The sequence below is a fragment of the Glycine soja genome, chromosome 11 (genome assembly GCF_004193775.1).
Source record: "Glycine soja cultivar W05 chromosome 11, ASM419377v2, whole genome shotgun sequence".
In the NCBI taxonomy this organism is placed as follows: domain Eukaryota; kingdom Viridiplantae; phylum Streptophyta; class Magnoliopsida; order Fabales; family Fabaceae; genus Glycine; species Glycine soja.
In genome coordinates, this window is record NC_041012.1 from 35,315,930 (window position 1) to 35,331,808 (window position 15,879).

At 34.2% G+C, this 15,879-nt stretch overlaps 2 protein-coding genes and 1 pseudogene across 9 annotated transcripts; all 3 read right to left on the reverse strand.

Moving 5' to 3' along the window:
• Window positions 1-115: 115 nt before the first annotated feature.
• LOC114372858 (N-alpha-acetyltransferase 35, NatC auxiliary subunit-like) lies at window positions 116-8,283 on the reverse strand. 8 transcript variants are annotated; one of them, XM_028330406.1, is made up of 16 exons: window positions 7,954-8,283; window positions 7,678-7,745; window positions 7,362-7,517; window positions 6,778-6,945; window positions 6,106-6,256; window positions 5,566-5,645; window positions 4,741-5,010; window positions 4,520-4,663; window positions 3,517-3,651; window positions 3,101-3,199; window positions 2,588-2,644; window positions 2,162-2,366; window positions 1,834-1,952; window positions 1,533-1,601; window positions 611-709; window positions 116-534 (listed from the first exon to the last, which is right to left on the reverse strand). In XM_028330406.1, exons 1-16 carry the CDS (start codon window positions 8,051-8,053, stop codon window positions 298-300), a joined length of 2,157 nt encoding a protein of 718 aa, XP_028186207.1. In that variant the 5' UTR covers window positions 8,054-8,283; the 3' UTR covers window positions 116-297. The 8 variants fall into 8 exon arrangements, 7 of the variants coding, with proteins under 7 accessions (XP_028186207.1, XP_028186206.1, XP_028186205.1 ...); XM_028330405.1 differs by having other exon boundaries at window positions 2,162-2,369; window positions 5,566-5,666; XM_028330404.1 differs by having other exon boundaries at window positions 2,162-2,369; window positions 7,281-7,517.
• A 956-nt stretch (window positions 8,284-9,239) lies between these two features.
• LOC114375700 lies at window positions 9,240-13,976 on the reverse strand (annotated as a pseudogene).
• Window positions 13,012-14,556, reverse strand: LOC114373241 (probable glycosyltransferase At5g20260). Its single transcript, XM_028330753.1, has 3 exons — window positions 14,116-14,556; window positions 13,197-13,307; window positions 13,012-13,089 (listed from the first exon to the last, which is right to left on the reverse strand). The coding sequence occupies exons 1-3, from the start codon at window positions 14,554-14,556 to the stop codon at window positions 13,012-13,014; spliced, it is 630 nt and encodes a 209-aa protein (XP_028186554.1).
• Between the last annotated feature and the right edge of the window lie 1,323 nt (window positions 14,557-15,879).

A 15,879-nucleotide genomic window follows, 5' to 3' on the forward strand; every position in this document is an offset into this window, starting at 1 on the left:
ATTATACAAGCAACTTAGAAGCATTGCCATTTCAGCTTAAAGCCTTAAACAAGTTGCCCCCAAGTGTCAAGACACTCAAAAAAATGTTCTCTCTTCAGCTTTTAGGGTGCAGCCATGGAAGGAAAATTACCATAAATATTTTTATTTATTTATTTATCATAAAAAAATTACAATTTCAATCTAATAATATGAACCACAAAAATTGTTTGAATAAATACTAGTGTTACAACTGCTAACGCCACAACTCATTTGCTCCTAACACCCTATAACATGTTTCAAAATTGGTTGAATCTACTATCAGGATCTCTTCACAATAGCAGTAGCATAGAAAGGATGATGACAGAATGTAAAAGAAATCTTCAACTTTGGATCAAGGGCTCCTGCCTGACAAACATTCAAGGCAATGCTGTTGCGTTCTGCTACTTGCTCTACTCTGCGCAGCTCGGCCATTGTGTCAGGGTCATTGGCAAAACTACTTTTCACCTCTTTTGCTATCCTCTGAGCTTCCTTGAAGTAATCACAGATAGCTAGGGTCTGAAGGAGAAACAAACAAGTAAAAAAATTGTCTCTAAAAGCAACACCACATGATAATTTTCAAAAGAATACTCACAGAGAAGTTAGCATGCATAGTGGACTCCTTGAATGACACATATGAGATGTGATCAGGAACGCAAGCTTTCTGTAAAAGCTCGAATTGCTGAATAAATATCTGGAGAAAAGTTTATATGTTAATTAAGTTGCAAATGAAAAGCTTGATTAATAAAGTACAAAATTCCATGGGTTAACCATCCACAAATTGGTCATGAACTACGTATACATATTATTGTTAAGTATAAACAAAGATTCCGTTTACTGAATATCTCTGGATCTTTTAGATATTCACAAAATATACTTGGATACCATAGAAAAGCCTCTAAATGCAGTTTAAATAATTTATTGAAGGTTTCTCCTTATATTTTGGCAAATCTATACTTGTATATCCAAAACTATCTTTTCTTATCTGCATGACAAGATTACAAGTATTCAACTATCTTATCAGCATGACAAAATTACATGTATTCAGGCAAAAAAACAATATTAATAATTAGTTATACATAAGATATATTTGTTTCATCCAAGCCGGAGCCATGAAATGGTGGGAACTATGAAACCACAATTTAGTATATGATGTATGGGAAATGAGTATTTGATGGTTCTAAAAGACAGAAAAAAGGACTAGGATTTAGGACCCGTCTGAAAACTCAATCCAACACTGGTAATAAAAAGATTCATCATTGAAATTTAGTGGGGTTTGATTACATGCCAAAACTGAAATTAGTGAAAATTTTCTGAAAGCGATAAACTAATTGAAATAGTATCCATTAGTGTAATCTTATTATATTAAATATTAATACACTTAAAAGAAACCAAGCATTAAAGTTTGGCACTGTTTGTAAACTCAACATGCTAAGTTTTAGTTTTAGCAAAGACACAACGTTTTTAATGTTTTTAATACATTTGAAATTTGTATATGGTGAAACAGAAAACCTTACCTCATGCTCTGTATTGAAAGGGCTTTGCAGTGGAACTATTCTGCACTCATTCCTCAAAGCAGCAAACATCTAAAAAAATAATTGGATTGCTGCAGAATGTAAGTCCACCAAATTGGATCAAATAGCAAAAGAAAAATACAAGGTTAAAGTAAATTATCATACATACAGATCACATACAGACTACTAAATTCTAGAACCGACAGACCTGGAAGGAAATTTTCAAGCCATTAATGTCTCACATCTCTATTCCTAGATGAAATAATGAAAGACATCATCATTGAGAAAATATAGACAAAATTACCATGCTTAGTCCTTCAGCAAGATATATTTGGCTTTGAAGAAACATAACAGCTGCTGGGATCTGATAATCAATCTCCCCATCCTTGAAAGAATCCCTTTTTTTCTTTGTCTTTTTCTTAGCTGGTCAACAGGACACAGGTACATATTGAAGTCAGAGTCAGCATAAGCTTATTTTTTCTTCTAATAACCAAATGCACTATTACAAAATTCTTAATCATACTACTGTGAGAGTCATTAAACTGTTGCCAAAGATAAAGCAAAGTATTCCCTCTTTACACATATAAATCACTTTTCTTAATAAAAACTCTTGATGAATTATTGTCACATACCAGAGTCACTGCTCATTGCCATGCGGAGATGTTTCTTCTCAGTGAGCTTGATCAACACAACATAAATATACCAGTATACCATGCAATAATCATGGACAGAGTAGAGTTCCAATTCAAATCCCAAATTGAGAAATCGAAACGCTATCCAATAAGTTTGCTCTTCTACCCATGCGAGAATATGTTGGTATATTTTGAAACATATTTTCTGCTAGAACAGGAGCAATATTATAAATTAGCAGATGAATTGTAGTTTAGAGATAACAGCTAATAGACAATCAGCCCATTTATGCCCATGAAAAGCATGTGTGCTGCAATGCAACACAAGAAAACTCACTTCCACGTGAGTTTAACATTATTTCTCAAAGGTTTCTGAAAACTAACTTTTTAAGGAGCACCAGACAATTGGTAAACTAACAAGCAACAAACCTTATTGTTTGAAGTTTTTGAGGCTTCTTCAAACTCTCCTTTAAGAGTCATCTCTAGCTGCAGAGTAATGCAAGATTAACAGATTAATTTTAAACGTACTTCCGGGCAGTCATAAAATATATGTATTTGCATTAACCATAGAAGCTTAATCCCACACCCAATGCCGGGATATCTTGACCATTTAATCCCTTCCCCTATACCAAATTTCTATTGTATTCTTTTTGCATTTTTCAACTTTTTTTTGTGTTCCTGCCGTCAAATAAGAAAAACAAATACTAGTAACTCAAAAAAATCTAAATGATGTAATAACCCCCCCACCCACCCACCCCCACAAAAAAAAAGGTTTCTCTCAGAGTAAGATAATGTATTAAATTAAGAAGCCTCCATGAAAACCTTCCTAAAATTTAACTCAATTTCTTAAAGAAAATAAGACATGTTGATTTTACAGCACAAGAAAGAAAAAGGGGGAGAGGAAGCTTGTAGTATACTCTGGAAAACAAGCAAAGGACACACCTGTACATAGGTGACATGCCAGTCTTGTAACATTTTCCCTAGCTTACGCCTTTGCCAAGCAGCATTTGTACAAAGAATTTTGAGTAAATTTATCACCAACTGCATGCATAATACTTGAACAGATTATACAGTGTCTAACTAAATCAATCATGAATGGTGCAGCCATTTCTTAGGAGGACAAGAATTCATATGGGAATGATATTGTCCTTGAGTCAGAAAATCTAGGTTGATTATAAAAACTAACGAAATTAGATAAAAGGAAGTAATTGAGCCTTGATAATTTCAGGTAAAAAGATTATCATCATCGTCATCGAAAGTATGCATGTCTATATAAGTTCAGGAACACATACAAAAGAGTGAAAGGAGTTATGTTACGTAGATCATTAATAGTATGCCAATAGCTATAACTGCGTTACCTGTCCTAGTTGCACCATAAATTCATTTTTCTGAAAGTCATAATTCTCTGTGACTCCAGGTAATCCAGCAGCTCCAGTGATCATAGAAAACATAGGATCCCGACCATAGAGTTTCCCATCCTGGACCAGCAGAAGCTGATAACAAGTTTTAATGGTTGAGGTTGGAGAACAGAGCACAAAACAATAGTAGTAAGCACAATTCTGCTACCATGCACATCTAGCATGGCCTTACAGGTATGGACATAGTGACACAATGGACCAATAGCACAAAGACAAGCATCAACATTCTAATAAGAAGCATGAAGACATAACAAGTGTTACTTTGTGTGTCTCTAGCAACCCATAAAAGGTTCTTCCAAAAGTACAAGTGTTAGAAGAAATCAGGTGCTGTGCTTAGCTATTAATAATAGTTCCTTTAACATTTTTACTAATAGATGCAAGCTTTATAGTGATGTCACTCCCTAATATTCTGTTCAACAAGGTAAAAACTCTGATAACATATAATACTCATTAACAGTGCCAATAATCAGGTTACAAGTAATACATGTTTACCAACTAACACTATCACATAAAAAAAGGGCAACCCAATGTTATGAAGGTCCCACTGTGTGTGAGGTTCAGGGAAGGGTCAGACCCACATGGTCTATAGCAGGCACAGCCTTTTCAGGAGGCTGATTCCTCGACATGGAAAAAACTAACGTACCCTAGTGCCTGGAGGAGGCTCCTTGCCATGCAAAGTATGGGGGAAAGTCATTGTATGCTGTCTTGCCCTTGCATATGCAAAGAGGCTGTTTCCCTATTCAATATATTAAATAGGGTACAACGGAAAAATTCACATTTTCATAAAAGACTATATTTTTCTCTTCCTGGCTGTGTCTCCTAAGAAAAAAAGAAAAAATCTAATTGAAAAATACTCAAATTTAATTAAATAGCTAGTCTATGTAGAAAATTCATTAAAGTAGCTATAACAAGACAGTCAAATCAAGGAACATTCAAGATCCACCTGAAGATGAGCTCTAGCAACCAAATCAGGTCGAGATTTCTGGAATTTAACCACAAAGAGTAAAGCAGCTTCTAATGATGGGTCCAATGAGTAGGAACATACAACGTCTAGGTCTTGAAGGAGTTTCATGAAATATTCAAGGGCCTGGAAGAGATAAAATGGAAAGATTATAACAATGAAAATAAGTTTCATGAATTAAAAGCATACCTATAAACACTTACCTTTTCCCAAGAATGAATTTTGATTGACCGTGGTGGTGTTGGGGCAGATAATCTACAGTTTAAACTAGCATCAAAGCCAATTGGTTGACAACCAGATGCAGTTGTATTGTCTAAGTTTTGCTCAGAAATTCCATGTGCATTAGCTCTAAGAAACTCCGAACATTTTCGAATGTAATCAATCTCTGAAATGCATGAAGCTATGTGTTTTCTTGCTAACTCCAAACCCCTTCCTTGGGGTCGTTTCATAGACATCAAAAGATGGTAAAAATGCTGAAATAAAATCATGTCGTGAAATTTCAGTCAAAGAAAGCATGCATAGTTGACAAGAAAGAATTGAAATTGCAATGAAAGTTGAATAAGCACAAGATGGAAGCACAAATACACTAAACGACTAATAAAAGTACCATCAGGGAAAGCCACTAGGATTAGGGTAGTTGCGAGGGGATTGGGTAGTTTGGAGGTCATACATTTGAACCTCCATGAAGCCATTATGACCAGAATAGTGACGATGTAAGGAATACAAAAGGTTCCAGTTATGGGTACCCAAGTTTTAAAGCCAAATGCGTAATATGGCATATATGGGCATTAGGAGTAAGGACATCCTCAACTTCCTTTATCAAACTAAAACTATGCTAATCAAGGAAAGTTCAAAGGGTTCATGATAATTTTACAGTGCTTATCATCTTATCTTTGACATGTGTGGATTGATTAAATATATTAGTATGTTCACTTACAAATAGACAACTTATGTCTAATGCATAAATTATGCATGTATAATTCTGCATTATTTGCATAACTTAGAAGAGAATAAACATAGGATAAAACCTTACGAAAACGTAATCGACACAACAGCGCTTTGCAGTAGCCTTCTTCCAGATCAGGATTATTTTGAAGTGGTTCAATATCTGCAACCAAATAGCTCACAACTAAATTAAAAGGAATCAGCATATGTCGCACCCCTTTGTGTGACTGGGGGAAAAGGCAAGACGATTTTGAGTTTGACATTATGAAGCTTAGAGACTGTAAAACAGAATAGTATTTGGGCATTATGAACAACATTATTCAAGGATGGCATAATGCCATCCACAACAGGTACTTACAACATTTTACATATGAATACAAGACTCCCTGATGCAAAACTATTTGAACCTTACGACAACTTTGATGAGGACTCACCAACAAAACAAAATGTAACTTTTTAAATTTCAACAAGCAATTACCTTCTTTTTTATAGGGAAATTTGAAATATATTATCCTATAAGACAGCCCATAGCATAAGATATGCTAAGTGATTGCAATAAAAAAGTTAGAAACATAACCTCTGAACACACCGGTAACAAGACCTATCTAAGAAAAAGCAATTACCTTCTGACACTCTTCTTTTTGACGATGAAACCTTACAAGCACGCAATTGGCGAGATATTGTTTCTTCGACAGCATTTAGCATTGATAAACACTTTTCATCTCCATCTCCACTCAAAGGAAGGCCATATGCCATGGTAAATAGATCCTCTTCCTGACACAAATAAATATGACCATTTTTTAATAAAAATGCTATGAAAGAATGTGCTCAAAATAGAAGGACAAATAAATATGATCAAATGTTCATAGAAATATACAGCTTATAAAAAGTACATATATGTAGAGCATGTGTTAGGAAATCAAACAACTATGGCCACATGTCTATATGCAACCATTTAGAGGAAGGCTGCATGTCAGTGTAAATCAGTAAAGTGACACATAAAGATCACAACATTTAACCATAAAGTGAGATCCGCACAAATAAATTGAAAAATATTGAACATAAAGATTCGTAAGTCCTAACATTTTATTCCATACTTTTCTTCCTAAAGTTATTTAATGAATGGCAGCAGGACGATAAATAATCACATTCTTCCAAAAAAAGAAAAACCATTATTTATTTGACCAAACAAAAGAAATTAAAATTTTCAGATAGATAACGACACAAAAAAATGTTTATATACAGTAGAGATTTTAAAAATAAAAATAAAAATAAGAGCTGTTGGAATACTTTACTTCATGTGTTCGAGCTTGTGAGACAACTGAAAGGATTGCTTTGCAGGTTGCACGTATGACTTTACAGTAAGAATGCAACAGGGCATGCGACGATGTCCTTTCAGGTCGTAGGAGATAGAGGCAAGAATAGACAGTTTGTGCCAATGAATGACCCTTGTGCCATGTTGCCTGCAAGGTCAAATGACAACTAACATAAAAGAGAAGGAAGATACAAATGAAGACTTGTGTATAACAGACAGAGCTATTTAACACAAACAAATGTTACAGCCGTTACTATTTGTGTTGTGTATTGCTAAAAATTGTGTTTATATAAGTTCTAATTTTCTATTTGACAAAAAATTATGCTTATTGGATGAATGTTTTGCAATACATCTCAGAGGGGGGAAAAGCAAGTTTAAGAAATAAAGAGTAAATTTGGATGTAATCAGATAATTAAAAAGAGAATAAATTATTGTGCATTAACAAATAAATAATGACTAAAGAGCATCATATTAAGATTGTACATTTGTCAGCCTCACAATGCTGATGTTTGAGTATGTTTTGGAGAAAGAGAGGAATTTTTCAGCCCCCTTGGAAAGAGATACCTCACAGGCTAGTAGATGGTCCATGATGTCAATCATGCATCGAACATCGGTAGTTTTATCAGCACTAATAGGAATTGGAGCAACACCATTCTCAATGGCTTCATCGAGAGAGTAGTATGTACAAGCAATACCAGAATCCATCTTCGGGTCCATTATCTGAAAAAACATTCAACAAAAAGCAATTTGTACAAGTTAATGATACAGAAAACAGAAAACAGCTCCTCTAAATAGTCTACCTCTAGACATTTCTCATTCTTAAATATCTATAAGAAAAATTATATGATTGTGTTTGTGTGAATAGATATAAAAAGAATACCTCCAATGCAGACATGGCGGCAAAAAGATTGAAGTTGTCTCCATGAATAAGCTCTCCCTCTTGAAGATCTGCCAATGCAACAAGGGAAGTTAAATCAAGAACCACAATAGAAATTGATATTATTTAATATTCTAGTTTATAAAACACAAATTTGTTAAGCAAAATAACGAGGAAGCAAGTTTGACACAAGTATTTTATTTAATTAAAGAGTTACGTATGAAGCGATCAAGTACTGTAATAGGTAAAAAAAAGGAAGAAGCAGTGCATGTTATTGACCTTGGCAGGCGGCTTGGAGGAGAGGGGAGACATCGGCCCAAACGGAGTTATCGCCGGATGGAATGGAGGCGCGTGGAGGGAGGCTGCCATCCTCGGCCATGTCTTCTTCAACCTTCAACCTTAGCTTGTGATTGTGAAGGGACTAGCAAGTGTTTTTCACTTTAGGTTGAGGTTTTGTGTAACAAACTCACACACTCTCTTTGCATCCGTGAACGAGTTTGGTTGAGTTTTGAAAAGCTACATGTCAGTGTGTGTGCTCTTAATGGAGGGTTTAGTTGTTTAGGGTATGCTATGGAATCAAATCCAATCAATCAAGGTCTTTGCATTTTCTTCTCCTTCTATTCTCTGTTTACCTTTTTCATTTTTCATGGGTTGAAATACATTTTTTTTCTTATAATTTAATTTTTTTATTTTTTATTTTTAATCCTTACAAATTATATTTTTTTATTCTTGTGTTGTTTTATATGACGTTTTTTTGTTATTTAAAATATTATCTAAAATACTTTAAGAATTAAAAATAAAAAATGATAATTTACAAGTATTAAAAATAAAAAATAATAATTTTGTAAAGATAAAAAGTAAAAAAAAAAGTTAAATTATAAGAAAAATAAATATTTAAACCTTCTTCATGCGCTGAATTTGATTTGATAAAAATCATGAATAAATTAGTGAATAAAATCTCCATAAAAATCATAAATAAAATGTATTTATATGATGCGTTGAAGATATGCCTAAATACATGTATTATGAAAATGAATAATTTATTCAGTTTTATATATAGAATCTGAAAATCAAAATTTAACAAGCTTCTCTGCTCATACATTTCCTCTTCTTTTGAAAAACATTTTTCTACGAGAATCTCAACCACTAGCATCAAGAGCTTGGTTTCTGAAGGACAAGTGAAAAATGAAAGTCGAAGCAACTTTATAAAGCATGATTTGAATAGAAAAGTATAAATGTATACTAATATATAATATTATTATAGCGCATTAATATATTTAACTTATAACCATTTATTTATCTCTTTTATAATATACTCTCTTTTATTTTCATTTCTAAAATTAATTTTAATAAATTGTTTTAGAAAATGGTTAATATTTAATTATCGTTATATCATATTTAAATTGTTCATCTTCAATTCAAAATATAATTTATGAATTTAGAAATATTTAGTTATTATAATAAAATTTTAATTATATAAAAACAAATATCGTTCTGAAGAAGCTTAATTCGCATCTATATCCTATTGCAAATTGCAATTAACAATTAGCAATAATTGTGTTCATAGATAGAAGTCTTTGCTTATTTCATACGTGTTTGTATGCATGCAACAAAGATAATAAGAAATAAAAAAAGAGCTCGTAATATCCCTTTCACTAATTAATTATGCATGCTTAAAGAAGGACGTACTATATCCCACATTTGGAAGATGAATTAATCCTTAACATTTTCCAGCCTTCCTTTCCAATCCTGCATCTAACACTGTGATGGAAAGTTCATTAACTGAACACAAGTTGTGATCTGCTTCAAATGCAACATCGTTTTGGGTGTAAAAGCCCGGAACCTTTGGTTTTGGCAACAATTTATCACCATTCAACATTAAAACCACTAATGACATGTTGTTGCACGCACAATAGGCCTTTCATGAGGCGTGCATTTTTCTTCTAACACATCATCTAGTATTTCCAACGTCCTCTCTTCAGTCCATAATCTCCATGCCTAAGATGGTAACAAGTAAATTACTTAGGTTGGAAATAATTCAATTTAAACTAAAGGTCAAAAGAATTAATAAGTTGCATTGGAAATCATAGAAGTGCATGGTTACATTTTCCTATAAAATCCTTCTTTCTACTTTTGATTCTTTAACCACATTTTAAAACTAATTAGAAACACATTCTAATCAACAGGCCTACATTCCCAAGAAGATTATTGTAATTTTCGGGGTCGGCAAATTCCCTGTTTTTGTTCCCACTTACAATCTCTAGCAGAATCACTCCATAGCTAAAAACATCTGACTTCAATGAGAAATGACCACGCGCAGCATACTCAGGAGGCATGTAACCACTGGCAATAAAATTTTCATAGTAAAATAATCAAAAGTTGATACAGCAATATCAAAAAGTCATAATTAGATAGAAACTAACTATGTTCCAGCCACTTGATCTCCGAAAAATGATCGAGCCAGGCCAAAGTCTGATATATTGGGATCCAAATTGGCATCTAGTAAAATATTGCTAGTTTTTAGATCTCTGTGAATAATCCTTAACCTAGATTCTTGATGAAGATAAAGAAGTCCTCAAGTAATGCCACTGATAATGTGGAAACGTTTTCGCCAATCTAGCAACTTCCTTTTGGTTTCATCTAGTCAAATACACACACGTATTAGGAATAGCAGATGCAGTCTCCATAATTTTATAAACAACAAATAAGCAATAAGAAGATTTCCCTAGATGTTTAGAATAAAATTGTAAGGGCTCTAACCAAAAACAAAGTAGTCCAAGCTTTGGTTGGGCATGTATTCATAGATCAGCATTTTTTCTTCTCCTTCTATGCAACAACCAAGAAGCTTTACAAGATTACGGTGCTGAGGTTTCGCAATCAATGCCACTTCTTTTTTGAACTCATCCAACCCTTGTATTGACTTCTTTGAAAGCCTTTTCACTGCTAACACTTTCCCATCCATAAGTGTGCCCTGTAAAATAATCTTCTGCTAGTGTTAGAAAGGTTTTAAGGAAAATAGAAGTTCCTGATACCATTTTTTTCATCACCTTGTATACTGGTCCAAATCCACCTTCTCTGAGCTTATTTTTGGTTGAGAAGTTTTCAGTGGCATTAGCTAAGGCTGACAAAGCGAAAGTTGGCAAATCAATGTCTTCTATTATCTGTTTACTTTTGTAATGCTTGTTGTAAATTTTTCTTGCAGCCCCTGATTGGTTGGAAAATAACAGTACATAAACCCTTGGCATGACGTATAATATGTAAATTTTTTGGTGCCTATTGCCTGTATTAAATGCTTAATTTTATCAATATACTTACTTTGATTTTTAATTATCAATATGCACACGCACGTGATGATTAATCCAAAAGTAGTCACACCAACAGTGATTCCTACTATCTTTTTCTTGATATTTTCATGGCCAGTTGCAACATGATCTAAAAGATGCAGAGCATGATAAGTCACCACTGTTACTAAAACAATTCTATTTCAATCAAGTGAGTTTAATTTCAGTAGAATGAGCCAGTTAGAAAGGCAATGTATTTAATTTGAAAAATAAATCCCATATAACCAATAACATCCATCACTAATGACTTTTATTTAATGTATCCACTTAAGCATGGAATTTCAAGCTGCAATACCAAAATGTTGTCATGACCTTACTCTGCTCCCCTCCCTTCTCTTAGAATAATGAAATAATCAACAAGAAATATAATGTGGAAAAGGAATGATGAAACAAAAGCCTAAAATTAAAAAAAAAAAAAAAAACAAATAAATAAGATTGAATACATAGATCTGAAGCAGGGACTTTGATATAAAGGTCTTGTCCCCATTGAGAGAATTTCCTCAAGTCAGCCAGGTTATTAAACCAAAGTAGACAGCCACTTCCTCCACCACGAACATCTAAACTTGCATATGCTAAACAAGAACAGTTTTCTAGACACAACTTGTGACAATCCTCGAGTTTCATGGTCTTATTAAACCATGATGAAGATGTGTCTGGCAATTTCATCTGTGTGTACTTTAAGAAGCCATATGTATAGCCGTTTTTGCAATTAGACTTGATCCTTGGAACACAACCGTTAGACCAAATTGATAAATTCCAGTATTGAGGGAACTTGGGAACACATCCTTTCACACATTCACAAGTGGAATAGTTTCCTTCATAACTGCATATAGAATTTGCACCACAAAAGGCGTAATTTTCGCATTGATCTTGCTCCCCAATGGAGACAACTTTCCGGGTGCTTATTTCAGTTGTCCAAAACAAACCCTGCCCAGTACCTGAAGGAGCCAGTGTATATAAGCTGAAGACTGATCTATCAAGAAGCTCGTACTCATAATACACCTCTTTTTCATTGATCACAAATTCCTGCAACGATAGATGATTTGGACCTGGATATCCAACTATAGACAAGCCATTCCATGGCACTATCCTTGTTTTTATATCAGGTACCCTGAATATAACCATTTGAGGATATCCTCCTAGGTCAATTTTTACAGTATATTCTCCCTCAGCAGGATTCTCGACACTTTTCCAAGATAATCCATATCTTTCTAGACCAGTCTCTAAATTCCATCCAAGTTTCATCCCTGGGACGATTGTATCGGATAATCAAAACTCTGCCACAAGACGCTGTCCTCGTTAGTTTCCTGTCCATTTCTCACTACAAAATTTCCCAAACCCAAGAGCCGTGCAATTGGATTATTCATTTCTTTGCTTGATATGTTGGATGACCAAATGGCGCTGTTTGTAGCATTGAGAAGCACAAGAAACCCTTTCTGGTTGAGTTTTAGGACTCCTGATGTATTCTGGAGAGGTGTATTTCGGTTAGCCACCCACACCACTGTTAAAGGGGATATATTTCTGTACCATATACCCAAGTATCGTCTTTTTGAATCGCCAGGACTTAAGAAACCCACTTCGGTAATTCCACTTGCTGAAACCAAAGTCTCACCATCTCGGATTAATTGATCCACTGCTAAACTGTCTACTGAAGTGGAAGTGCTAATCATTCAGGAGAATAATAAGAACCATATAAATAACATTGTGATGATAACTGATAAGGAACCAATGGCTTCTAAATTACATGAGTAAGCATGATGCTCACTTAATGTTTCTGCTAAAGTAAGCGCTTTTAACCATGCAAAGTTTTGAGAATTGATGTGGAATTGGGGTGTAAGGGAAGCAGAAAAGCATGCTACAATGGTATATGGTTTGTAGAGTAATACCAACTTACCAAGCATTGTTGTCACAATCATAATAGATCTCCTTTTACAAGACCAAGACTTTCCATTCAAGGTTTCAAATTAAAGTTGTTATCACGTTACGTTTTTTGCAATTAGGGACATTGCAGATCCTTCGATGCCGATTGTGATTGTTGCGGCGTGAATGTCTTGCAACTCTGCACAAAACTATACTAAATGTGATACAGAGATAGGGGTGCAGAAAGCAACTATGACTGGATCTAGCAACAAGGGGGTGCGGGAAGGAAAGTCAAAAAGAGTCATCACCAAGCCTGCATACCTGAGGGATTATGCGTGACCAAGGCTGAGCTGGCATGAAAGGATTTGCTGATGATTGTTGTCGAGCATCGGGGGACAGCAATACCAAATCTGTTATGCTTGTAATCTTTTCCTATAACAGAATCACAATTCTGTTAGGAATTTAGACTATGAATATGAGCAATATAATAATATGCAGATCAATGAAATACAATACTTATCTTCCAATCTTCTTCTTCTAAGGAGGCTCTGGTCCTCGAAACCAGAACAAGCTTTTGCTTATCAAAATGTTTTGAAAATTGGCAAATCAACGTCTTCCTTTCTCAGTTTAATTTTGTAATGCTTGCTGCCTTGCTGTAAAGTTTTTTTGTTGTCCCTGATTGGTTGGAAGATAACAGTATTTAAACTCTGATATACCTGTCTCCTCCCGTTCAACCTAATCATGATATTGGTACGAAGTAACTCTGTTGGAAACCGAGAACACACACAAGATGATTATTCTCCTCCTAACACGATTTATTTCATATCTAAGGGTTAACCAGGAATCGATCCCTCGACTACTTGGTAAAGGAATACAATTCACTACCACTTGTGTCAACCCACTGTAAGTATGATAAAATAGCCAAAGACAAGTAAAACTAGCCAAAGCATATGATAAAATAGTTTCCCCAAGCTCGGAAGAATTTTATAATTGATGAAATTAAGAGTAGAACCTTGATCTGCTTGTTTGTGTTAAACTTACTCCAGGGTCAATATATGTAGTTTTTACGTTGCAGTCATGCACATTTCATTAACTTTTGTACACGGAGATGAATGATCAAATATTAATGGTATAGCCTGATATTGAGCTGTCTAAGCCATATCGAATGAAGAATCATATGAAACACATTAAACGACTTGGCTGGTCGATTCAACACAAAATGTCTTTGAACTTTCATCACTCTCTTCTGTAATTTCAAGTACTTAGCATGTGGAACATTTTTCAGCATTGTCTTGATTTCAGCTATCCTTCTCGAGGGAATATGCAATGAGAATTTACTCCTGTCAAGAACATCACTAAAGGGAAGTTGATAGTAATCTGAAACAATTACAGGGACACATCCTATATTGATGGACTCCACAATCCGAGGACTTGCCACTTCATAGCCACTTGGGCACAAACAAAACTTGCTTTGTCCCATGAGACCGTGGTAGTCAACGCCTTTGGGAAGATATTCATGCACTTGAACTTCTTCATCTTTGTCTTTCCAATGTTGTAGTAGTATCTCCCTAATCCTACCATGAACCCCTCCAGCAAAAAAAGCAAGTATAGAACGATTATTAGGGTCAAGGCCAAGAATTGGTGAACTCAACTTAAAACCTTGTAAGTTCACTTCAGGCATTGGCACATCTTTTTCAGGCTTAAATCCTTCTGACTTGTTGGCATTATATAACACTCTTATGGATAAACAGGTCAATACAATAACAAACTCCTTAAATGTAAGGGTAAAAATCACGGGTCATTCAGACCAAAGAAATAACTCCACTATAATCAATAAAGGTACAAGAAAGTCTTCAATAAGTACACTGGAACGTGCTACAAACCATCAAATCAAAACAAAGCACAATACTTACAAGAAATAAAAGAAGATGAAATCCAAGGGAGAATAGGAAACACTTATTATGTTCTTGAAAAGCTCTTTGCCTGATTCCGCTCGTGAGATATCTGGTGGTGCCTGCAACAAATGAAACATATATTACCCCATATTTTGCATCTAACATCACAAAATTAAATAGACTAAATTTATAATTTGGTATTCTAAATCGATAATTGATGCTTATTTATGTTCACTTTGAATAAACTTCTTCATAAACATACGAAAGAAAACTGTAAGCTTTTTAAAAAAAAAAAAATTCTATAAGCTAAAATCAACTTACTCACATTAGTTTTTAGAGAAGTAAAAAGAAAGAGTTTCTATAAAATTAAATGCATAAATTGTTTTTAACTTGTAGGAAAAGTTGAAGTTGTTTTGCTTATTTATTTTCTTCTTTTATGAGTACTTAGAAAAAAAATAATCGACAAAGATTAATCTTAATGACATTTTTTTTTTGAAGTATATGATGTGAATTGTTACCCAGTCATGACAAGAGGCTAGAAAATGATCTGCTCCTCTGGTCCTGTTCCAGTATGGGTACCTGTGGGCGATGATGTTGGTATAATCAATGGTGATCCACATCAATTGATCACGAGAGTAGGTGGTGAGAGGGTTGTATACATATCGCACAATTTGGGCCACACTTATGGGTAGCATGAAGACATGGGCCTCATCTGGATTTCAGACCCAGAATGGGCCTGTTCTATTGTCGATTTCGGCTATTAATGTTCCTCGATGCCATAAATTGAAGCATTTAATATATTTATTCACCTTTTTCTCTAAGTACACTCCCTTTACTAGTATAAATACTCACTATACTAAAATATCCTTATACCATCATTCAGGAAAGTACATTTTAAAATTGATGTTTAATTTTTTCTATTCCAAAAAGTACTTTCTGAAACACAAAAATTTAAACTTCATTCTTGAATGTACTTTCTAGAACACATAATTATAGGTTTTAGAAAATACTTTCCAAAATACAATTATAGGTTCAACAAATTTTCAAAAAGTATTTTCCAAAATTTAGTGGGAAAAAAATGTTGCATTTGTTCTAAAATCCAAAAAGAT

Excerpts from the sequence above, each read along its gene's own strand:
- LOC114372858 (XM_028330400.1), bottom strand. The coding sequence starts at position 8,053 with ATGGCCGAGGATGGCAGCCTCCCTCCACGCGCCTCCATTCCATCCGGC. Across the intron at positions 3,200-3,516 it reads TTATGGTGCAACTAGGACAG|TTGGTGATAAATTTACTCAA; the intron begins GTAACGCAGTTA and ends TTATGCATGCAG. Across the intron at positions 2,370-2,587 it reads CAAAAACTTCAAACAATAAG|CAGAAAATATGTTTCAAAAT; the intron begins GTTTGTTGCTTG and ends CTCCTGTTCTAG.
- LOC114373241 (XM_028330753.1), bottom strand. The coding sequence starts at position 14,556 with ATGCCTGAAGTGAACTTACAAGGTTTTAAGTTGAGTTCACCAATTCTT. Across the intron at positions 13,308-14,115 it reads ACTTGAAATTACAGAAGAGA|GAAAAGATTACAAGCATAAC; the intron begins GTGATGAAAGTT and ends ATTCTGTTATAG. Across the intron at positions 13,090-13,196 it reads GGTCACGCATAATCCCTCAG|TATAGTTTTGTGCAGAGTTG; the intron begins GTATGCAGGCTT and ends TATCACATTTAG.